Below are 11,054 nucleotides of genomic sequence, written 5' to 3'. Positions count from 1 at the left end.
GTTAAGACCAACAGATTGCTTTTAAATAATATATATTATATAAACACACACACACACACACACACACACACAAACACACAAACACAAACACACACAAACACACACACACAAACACAAACACACAAACACACACACACAAACACACACACACAAACACACACGCACACAAATACAAACACACACACAAACACACACACACACACAAACACACACACAAAAACACACACAAACACACACACACACACAAAAACACACACAAACACACACATACAAACACACACACAAACACACACACACACACAAATATATATTATATATATGTATATCTTCATGAAAATTATTTCGAGCTTCTTGATCTTTCATTAAATTTGAACGTCGTCATTGGATCTCGGTTGTAAACAAGAAATTTTTTAATACCCCCCCCCCCCATATGTATATATATATATGTTCGGAGGAACAAAAGTAACGTCGCAAGCAAATGAAGAAATCATTTTTCTTCACTTCATAATTTAACGATCTGGAAAATCCCCCTCAACAAAAAGAAAAAACAAAAGCTCAAAACTGCGTTAGCAAAGGTTTCGAGTCCTTTCTGTAATTGTGACCGTCGAAATAAAACAAATCACCTCTAATGAGTCGAGTGGATGAATTAGTCCAACGACGACGCGCGCGCACGCATTACAATTGGATTACAATTGATGTCATGTGGAAACCCCGGCTGTGCCATGCGCTTTGTCCAGGTGAGTTCCTATTCTCGTGGTCTTTTCTTGAACAACAAGTAAGTCACCCCACCTCCCACTGCGTCAGCCTCCCGCGTTATTTTGCTTCTATGGCTTTCTCTAGTGTTTGTTAGTCTCGGGCTTCACACGACATCAATATGTCTTCTTCTTCTTCTTCTTCTTCTTCTTCTTCTTTTCTTCTTCTTTTCTTTTCTTCTCTCGCTTGTTTTTTTCTTCCATTTTTTTTCTGATCTTTATTGTCCTCTTCTCTTTTTCTTTTTCGTCGTCTTCTTTCTTCTGGTCAACTTTTTCTTCTCTTTTTGTTTCTTTTTCTTCTCTTTTTTTTTCTTTTTCTTCCCTTTTTTTATTTTTCTTCCCTTGTCCTGTTCATTCGCGTTTTCGTCTTCTTTCTTTTCTTCTTTGTAGTCGTCGTTTACTTCTTTTTTTCTCCTCCTCCTCCTCCTTCTTCTTATTATTATTCATTTATTTTTTTATTGCTTTTTCACCCCCAAACAAGGCACACTGTCACTTTAATGTAGGGGGTTACTATCTGGGACATAATTTGCAGGAATACTATGTAGGACGTTGAGCAACCAGATGTTTGTTTACATTACACTTGAACTTCTGCGTGTCAGTACAGTCAGGAAAGCAGGAACCCGAAAGGGAATTCCAAAGTCTAGTAATCCTAGGGAAGAAACTATTAGAGTAGAAGTCTTTTTGACATCTAGTGATTTCTACTGTGTAGGGGTGCGATTTTGCTGCTTGTTGGGTTTGTCAGGAATATTTACATCGAAAGGATACAAGGGTTTTTAGTTCTTGGGAGAACCTACCATTAAAATACTTGTAAAACAGGCAGACGAATGCGACATTTCGTCGATGGGACAGCGGTTGAAGCCTAGCTGACACTATAGGCCCTATTAGGTAGGCGACTCTCTTTTGAACCCTGTCTAAGAGTGAGAGATTAGATGCACCAGAATGAGGAGTAGTCACACAGGCCATCATCAAAGGAAAACCTATGGTGTTTCCTGGAGTCTAAGTGACAACAAGTCTTCCCACTACCTTTTTCGATAACTTTTGAAAATTAGTTTGTGTTGATTTCTCATTGGTAGCGACCATTGGTCTTCACTGGAATTTGCGTCGCAATAAGCCTCCCCAAGGTCCCAGTCCTCTTCGCACTCATCCAGTGAAAGTCTGGTTAGTGCTTTCTCTTCTTTGATCGTTCCATTACTGGCTCACAAAAAGCTTTCACACAGGTCATCGAAGATCTCTCCCCGATAAATAACCTGTGGTGTTCCCTGGAAGCTGAGTGACAGCAAGTCTACCCAGGTTTCCATTACTCTCCACCTCTTTCAATAACATTTGCAAATGACTTTGCATAATTGCAACAACCGCTTACCATTGATTTCTCACAAGCAGCAGCCATTGATCTGCACTGGAATTTGAGTGGCAATAAGCCTCTCCAAGGTTCCAGTTCTCTTCGCCCTTGTCCAACGGGTGGGTCTGGTAAGTGTTCTCTCCTCTGTCTTTCCTTCCTCCTTGACTGGCCCTGTCGGTGGGGCATTAGAATACGCCAACTGCCCCCCTGCAGAGGGTAAAAGTCCCTCAATGGGGATCCTGGATATGACCTTAAACTATATCCAGTGGTGAGGCCCCAGCTTGTGGGCTTTGGGGAGTGTGGAGCCACCTTTTAATTACCATTGCTCCCAGGTCCACTCTGACCCGGAGTGGTAGTACCTGTTAGGGTCCCAACTATGGGTTGAATAGAAACCGACGTGAAAACAACAAATATATTCTATTAAAAAATTTTTTCTTCAAAATCACTGGATTCGGCATTAAATAACCCGAAAAGGGTTGATATGCTGTAAAACAAAAACAACCAACCAATCCTCCTTGACTACTTGGTCTCACTTTTTGGGAAGGGAGGGAAGGGAGAGCGGTGATATGGTAATGGATTGATGGGGTGGGGTTAGAGAACTTATTATTATTATTATTATTATTATTATTATTATTATTATTATTCCTCCTTCCTTCTTTCCTTCCTTCTCGTCGTGTTTTTCTTCTTTCATGAAGCAAATAATATTTTTCTTTTTTGAACCAGTTTAGGTAAAAAAGAAAAATGATCTTCCTCAAATTTATTGATATTTTGAAAAAAATCCACATATTTATCCAACAACTAGTACAAATGCATAATGATTGTGACCCGACGTTGCCCGGGATTGAATAATGATCAACGAATGTTTCACACTCTCATATTTTTTTTATCATCGAAATCACTCATTTTAAAAATCAAATCGGTTGATTGCCTTCTCTAATTGGTGGTCTATCGCGGTGTGCTGTGAGGAGGCTTCACATGCCTCCCTATAGTGACATAGTCCACAATACATTGTAGTCTACATTGCACTGTAGAGAACCTATTGTCGATTTTATATGCCGAGCCTTTCTGATTTTCTTTTCTTTTTTTTACATGGGGGTCACCACTTGTCAAGGCCCAAAGGCCACTCAGGGATAAGAGTTATTACGTGTACAGTAATCAATGAGATAGTATTGTAGTAATCATTAGTATTGGGGGTTTTGATAGAGTGTCTTACTTAAGGCGGCGGTTTGTCAGGAGTTTGTTTATGTTGGACTTGAAGACGTCCAAGTTGTGTGGTTATAAAATTTCTAATCTTGTGATGTTAGACTGTGTAAGGTGTTAAATTCAGTCCAAATCGCCTGTTCTTTCTTGTTATTATTTTGATTATCAATACTTATCAAAGACATTCCAATACAAAACCAATCTAAGAGCACTGCCAAGAATATAAAGTTCCTTTATATGAAGTTTCATAAAAATTTACCTAACCGTTTTCGAGTCCATAGGGAACGAAATCACAAACACACAAGGTTTCTTTTAGATAATAGTAGAGATAGAGATATAGCTTCTGTACTAGTATAAGGAAACTAAGATTGAAGATAAACATGAAACATAATATATAGGGTATTCGAACCCATACGAAACTTTATATTTGGGTTTTAGCTGGGGAAAATCAGTGCAAAAGTGTGAAAATTAAAAAAAATGAAATTTGCCAGGTAAAGATCAAACAATGGCATTCCGATTATGCATGCGTAACGTAATAGCTATTGGTTCATGCTTTAATTTTTAGCCTTGCAGCAAACATGTCTTCATAGTACGGTCATTAACATCAAAGGAAAAAGTAAATCGTAAGCTAAATGTTTCGGTTTCGATTCTTGGTGATGGTGCACGATTCTATTTTTTTTTTTTTTACTTTTTAAATCATTACTATATATTGGGTCCAATACAATATAATAATAAATACGAAATCTGCATTAATCAAAATATCATATTTAAGTGTATTTTACGACCGGGCAATGCCAGGCTGCCTGCTAGTATAATATAAAATAAAAATCTTGTTATTGAAAATGTCTTCAAATTTTCACAAAATTTTAATCAAATGTAAATTTTGAGTTAAATTCAGTAAAGAATTGAACGTTCAAAATTCTGTGCAGATTCCTGAGTTTGACAGAAACATTCCCGAGTTTGACAAGATGCACCTGAAGAAGGTCGGAGGTCAAATCGACCGAAACATTGTGAAAACACTCAAGATAAGACCAGTAGTGCGAATAATCCAAATAATATGAATTATCAATCCGCATCACCAAAATTCAGAAACATAATCTTCCGTGGACTGGTTCCAGCTCATGTTGCCTAACAGATGTAAGAAGTTTTCTAGACCAGTAGCGGGAGCCTACTTTCTTTGCAGCAGGCTTAACAACGTCTTCTACACCCCCAAGAAAATCTATCTTGACAATCAACTGCAGAAAGCGCCCATGCTATGCAATCTCTCTGTAGCAGTTCTCATGAGAAGCACCTTACATCACCCTTAGTCCCCATCTACCAGGGATTTTCAAATCTCAAGCTATCAGGATGGCACCACTCAAGCGTTCAACATATCTATACGTATACAGCGTATTATTTTTACCTTTACACCGATTACACTGTGAGATGAGTCTAATCACAAATATCTGTTTTTATACTGTTGAGGGGGGAATCTCATCGCTTATTAATGCCCAAAACCTACTCAAGGATAAAGGTTGATAAGTGTCCAGTGGCCAGTGAGACAACACTGTCCCCAGCACGGCTGCAGCCGAGATTGAACTCACTACACAAGTTTGTAGTGTAATTCAAATCTTGTCAGTGGCTGAATATTTGATGCTTCACCAGGGCTATCAAGGGCATTTTTCATCGTGACACCATCACTAGACGAGGTGCCTGCCACGGCTTAAGAAAATCCAATCCATCCTTGAGAGGATAGACTACACCAGTTTCTCAACTTGGTATTTTACCTCATGATACATACAGCGCCTAGCCTTCCCAAATGGTCACCCATCTGGTACTGGCCAGGCTCAATGTTGCTTAATTTCGGTGATATGGTGAGAACCGGTGTGTCAACGTGATTGTGCCGTATATACGACAACACTGCAATGAATAGTAATGATGCAATTTCAGTAGTGTTTGATTATATAAGGAGGCCACTCAACAAGAACTTGTTTAAATTAGACTTGAAAACGGCCATGTTGTAGGCTGTGAAGTAGTCTCAAGGTATTGCGTTCCACAGACGGATAGTTCTAGGAAAGAAACTTTGATCATGGAATATGCATTTAGTTTTAGGCACAGATAGAGAATAAGGGAAATTGATTGCAGTTGCTGTAGGTAGATGAGTGTCTGCTGCAAGTGTTTTATTGGGGAGCATAGACGGAAGCTCATCTGACATGAAAATAACAATAGAGCTGAGGCGGACTTGCTACGTCTCTTCTGTTAGGAAAAAGAAGTAGAGAGAAGAAGAGAGTTTCAAAATATTTTGTACCCTAGCGGCCATTCTATATATTTTGCGTTGTGACATGTTCATGTCGTAGATATAATCATTGATAGTGTTCTCCATAGGCTTCGGTCCATTGTTGGTCTGATTCTTCTAAGTGTATCCCCAATAATTACCGCCTTCCATTGAAACCTACTCAAGCAGGCCAGAGGATAAGTTGGCCGAAACATGGTAAGATAACAATATCATACCAGGTATTACCGGTTCATAGTCGGAACACATTTCGCTACAATTTAGTTTTTCAAACATACTTGTACCCTAGCAGTCATTCTATCTATTTTGTGTCATGACATATTCCTGCCATAGATGAAATCATGGTTAGTGTTTTCTATAGCCTTCCGTTCATCATTGGTCCGATTCCTCTGAAGACATCACATGATTTTGAACTTGGCAGAATACACAAGATGGGTTGCCGTTACCTTCCCCAGCTCAGTGGCATCTGACTCGCCTATTCACACCTATCCGTTGTCCTTAAATCATCCCCATAGATGCAGTCGAATAAAGTAACTCATAATATCATAGAACCGTTCATCTGTTAAAGATTCATCCTCATTCATGGCCATCCAACATCCTGCTATCAACATCATCAGAGTTACCTTCTCATAGATGCAAGTCTTAACTAAGACTAGGGGTGCATCTCCCCCCAGTGAATTAATACGCCTCCAGATACCAACCTGGAAATTTCTTATGACTCGGCACGGTAAATAAACGCCTAGCCTTCCCAAATGGTCACCCATCTGGTTCTGGCCAGGCTCATCATTGCTTAACTTCGATGATCTGGCGGGAACTAATGTGTCAGCATGATTGTGCCGTAGCAGCAACCATTACAGTTCTCCCCCACCCTAGATTATTTTTAGAATCAGGGGTCATCTTGAACTTTTAGCAGCCATTATAGAGATAAAAGTTGAAGATGACCCCTAACCCTAAAAATAATCTGCGAGGGAAAACCAATGCAAGCATAAGAATCAAAAGAACGCCAAAAGAAAAAAACATAGTTGTACCATACGAGATAATCTTCATATAGACTGTGTGACCAATTATAATATTTTGCAACAAAAGGGTCGTCAATCGTGTGTTATACAATGTCCAAGTTTTAAAATGGGTAGCCACAGTTAGTGATAAATACATTAAAAATAACCGAGATTTCAAGGAACTACTTCAATCTGTTTGTAAATCTTCCCCGCCCTCCCCCTGCCACGATGCAAATAAAATCAGTTTTCTCATCAGCGTTGTTTAATGGTTTTATTTTATTCATAAAATTGCAAAGATGGTTTAAGATTAAAAGTCTTATCTATCATCGATTTCAGAATAAGATCGACCGACATAGTTTTGGAAAAACGGACGGTTCGTTTTTGGGTGATTTTGGATAATTCCCTTCAAAAGCAGCAGTGTATAATGAACTAGGGTTGGAACGATTCTAACATTTTTCTCGATTCAAATACGATTACGGATTCTGTTCTAAATTTCTGATTCCGATACAATTAGCAGTTCTGTGTTGAATTTTCAATTCTGATACAATTAGCGATTCTGAGTTAAATTTCCGATACAATTAGCGATTCTGTGTTATATTTCCAATTCTGATACAATTAGCGATTCTGTGGCAAATTTCCAATTCCAATACAATTAGGGATTCTGTGTGAAATTTCCAATTCCGACACAATTAGCAATTCTGTGTACAATTACACATTCCGATACAATTAGCGATTCTGTGGCAAATTTCCAATTCCAATACAATTAGCGATTCTGTGTTAAATTTCTGATTCTGATACAATTAGCAATTCCGTGTCAAATTTCCAATTCCAATACAATTAGCGATTCTGTGTCAAATTTCCAATTCCAATACAATTAACAATTCTGTGTTAAATTTCTAATTCTGATACAATTAGCGATTCTGTGTTAAATTTCCAATTCCAATACAATAACCAATTCTGTGTTAAATTTCCAATTCTGATACAATTAGCGATTCTGTGTTAAATTTCCAATTCTGATACAATTAGGGATTCTGTGTTAAATTTCCAATTCCAATACAATTCGCGATTCTGTGTCAAATTTCCAATTCTGATACAATTAGCGATTCTGTGTTAAATTTCCAATTCCAATACAATTAGCGATTCTGTATTTAATTTTCCATTCTGATACCATTAGCAATTCAATGTTAAATTTCCAATTCCGAAACAATTAGCGATTTTTTTCTGAATTTCCAATTCCGGTACAATTACCGATTCTGATTCTTTTAAAATTTCTAAATACTTTTTCCGATCCTGATACCCCAGAGATGTTCCGATTTTTTTGATTCGTCCCAACATTATTATAAACTAGCCCACACATGTCCTGGTGTTGCCCGGGAAATCAGATTAAGTGATGGAAATGCAATGCATAAGGCCAAGTTAGAATTAATGATGAATAATACTACATGCTAGTGAGTTAGAAATATTAATATAACTAGTGTCTGGCGTTGCCCGGGTGTTTGGAGATATGTGTTGAACAAAAAAAAAAAATGTGGTAGTAGGCAGGCAGGCCCGAAACCATACCGTGAAGGAGGAAAAGAACGTGAAAAAAAAAATGCACCGTCTATCAGTGAAAAAAGCGACCCCTCCTTGTTGAGGGTGAAGGAATTAATACTTTTCGCTAATTTTTCGATATTTATTGTCCGAAGGGCCGAGCTTCAAAACAGTACTGATCTCATGAACATCCGTTGCCTTTGTCAAAAGTTTTAGGCAACATACAAACGTACATACATACATTTAAACAGACAGGTGAGATTTATATTATAGACTAGCCTGGGTGCCTGGTGTTGCCCAGGTGTTTGGAGGTGTGTGTTGAGCAAAAAATACAAGTGGTAGTAGGCAGGCAAGCTCGAACCTGTACCACGAAGGAGGAAAAGAATGTGAAAAAGTTTGTCTCCGGAAAAGGTGAAGGTTTAAATTAAGACCAGTCAATCGAAAAGAGGGAATGACTTTCGAAAATATCAGCGAAAAAAGCGACCCCTCCTTGTAGAAAACTGCTCAGTTGAAGGTGAAGGAATTAATGTTTTTAGCCAATTTCTCGATATTTGTCCTCCGAAGGATTAACCGTTAAAATGATACCTATCATGTGAAAATCTGTCGCCTCTGTCGAAAGTTATAGACAGGCATACAAACACGCATACATACATTATATTATATATATATATACATTACATACATACGAGGGGTGTGCAATAAGTAATGCCCCTGACCCACTTCCAGTTGTCTTACCTATATCTCTACGGGTTATGTGGCATATTACAGCTCTGAACTAATTGTGGTTTCTGTTTTACAGGTGTTTGAACTGAGTCAGGTGTGAAATGGAGCCTATTGAGTGTCGAGCAGTGATCCGGTTTTTGTATTTGAAAGGACGCACACCACAGGAGACTTTTGATGAAATGAAAGAAACTTATGGTGATAATGCCCCATGATATGACCTTGTAAAACGCTGGCATCGTGAATTCAAACGTGGCCGGAAGTCTGTGGAAACAGCTCCCAGACCTGGTCGCCCACCCCCTTCTGCCATTGATGAGGCATCTGTTCATCAAGTTGAGGCTGCCATTTTGGAAGATCGGTGCATTACTATTCGCCAAATAGCCCAAGATGTCAAGATTAGTACAGTGTCTGTGGAAACTATCATTCATGACCATTTGCATATGCATAAGATGTCTGCCAGATGGATTCCCAGGTTGCTCACACCATTCCAGAAACGAGAACGCGTCAAGTGCTCGAGGATGAATTTGGAGGTGTTTTTTTTTTTTTTTTTTTTTACATAGAGGGCACCACTTATCAAGGTCCGGAAGCGACTCGGGGATAAAGGTTATTGCGTGTACAGTAATCAATGAGATAGTATCATAGTAATCATTAGTATTGGATATTTGATAGTGTGTCTTACTTAAGAGAGTGGTTTGTCTGGAATTTGTTTATGTTGGACTTGAAGACATCCAAGTTGTAGTCAGGTGGGAAACAGGCAAATGGAAGAGATTTTTCTCTGTCCCACGCAGGGCCATTTTAATCGTCTTTTATTATGATATTTAATTAAATCATTTATTTTAATCGATTCTAGCAATCCAAATTCTCCCCGCCCCGTTGTTCTTTATTTTCGCCAATAATATTATTTTGAATCACCCTGTTGATTTTCTTCTGACGAGATGATAGTTTAAAGAGCACTTGGGAGATTTTCACACATTGTGTTCCACACTGATGAATAGTGATACAACGAAACATTACTGTATATGAATGACTATATATTTAAGCCCCTCCCTTTGGGTAGAGCACTGTCGTAAATATATCTCACCTTCTGCTTAATTGGCTATAAAGCGAGGCTTGCTGTGTGTTTGTTTGTAAATAAACAAGCAACTCGAACACTGTAAAAGCGGTGGGCAATTGTTGATTTAAATAGACGTTTGTTGAGGTCATTTGCGAGCACCGATCCCATGGCTCAGTGGGTAGAACTGCCGACTATAAACGCGATGGTTGTAGGTTCAATCCTCGGCTAGGGAAAGGTGCTAGTCGAACTGCACTGATGCTTTGTGATACAACAAAACAGTACTGTATGCGGATGACTATAAATATATGTGTGTGTGCGTGTGTGCGTGCATGCGTGTGTATGTGTGTGTGCGTGCGTGCGTGTGTGTGTGTGCGTGTGTGTGCGTGTGTGTATGTGTGTGTGCGCGCGCGTGTGTGTGAATTAGAATAGTTTGCAAAATTCCAAAGATCAAGTTTTTTCTGTTGATAATTTTTTTTTTTTTTAATGTATACATTACAATACTGTTTCATTCGTAACTAATAATTCGTCAAAATTATGTCTTTGATACGTTTTTAGTCACTTAATCTTAAGATGTTCACCTTAAAAACATATTAAAAAAAAAACATTTTGAACAATTTATACAATTCATGCAACCAACTCTCCGAATTTACTCGCTAAGATGGTTACGATCATGCTGTATTACTAAACTGAATTATTTTCGTATATTCGTGTATTTAAATGTATTATTATTATTATTATTATTATTATTATTATTATTATTATTATTATCACTATTATCACTATTATTATTATTATTATTATTATCACTATTATTATTATTATTATCACTATTATTATTATTATTATTATTATTATTATTATTATTATTATTATCACTATTATTATTATTATCACTATTATTATTGGCTCACATGGAGCTTTCACACAAGTCAACAAACGATCTGATTGGAAACCCGTGGTATTCTCTGGAAGCTGAGTGACAACGAGTCTCCCCAGACGACCAGACCTCTCCACCTCCTTCGATAGCATTTGCAAATGAATTTGCATCATCGCAACAGCCGCTTACCATTGATTTCTCGCTGGTAGTGGCCATTGGTTTATGCTGGAATTTGAGTGGCACTCAGCCTCCCCAAGGTCCCAGTTCTCTTTGCGCTTGTCCAGCCGAGGTCTGGTTGGCGCTCGCTCCTCG

The 11,054-nt window shown here is 38.2% G+C and overlaps 1 protein-coding gene across 7 annotated transcripts in view; it reads left to right on the top strand.

The window, feature by feature from the left end:
* Positions 1-353: 353 nt before the first annotated feature.
* Positions 354-11,054, top strand: part of LOC145259826 (multiple C2 and transmembrane domain-containing protein 1-like) — a 992,069-nt gene continuing 981,368 nt past the window's right edge. For 6 of the 7 annotated variants that reach the window (XM_080117631.1, XM_080117630.1, XM_080117636.1 and 3 more), the window contains exon 1: positions 400-737. In XM_080117631.1, the coding sequence (XP_079973757.1) occupies positions 629-737 (109 nt within the window). In that variant the 5' untranslated portion in view covers positions 400-628. Of the gene's footprint in view, positions 738-11,054 lie in introns of all 7 variants that reach the window. The other variant, XM_080117638.1, reaches the window with a different exon arrangement.

This window comes from Euprymna scolopes, chromosome 35, assembly GCF_053919585.1.
Source record: "Euprymna scolopes isolate OS-2025 chromosome 35, ASM5391958v1, whole genome shotgun sequence".
NCBI lineage: Eukaryota > Metazoa > Mollusca > Cephalopoda > Sepiida > Sepiolidae > Euprymna > Euprymna scolopes.
Note: the sequence above shows the minus strand (reverse complement) of the source record. Positions and strands in the feature narration are given on the sequence as shown.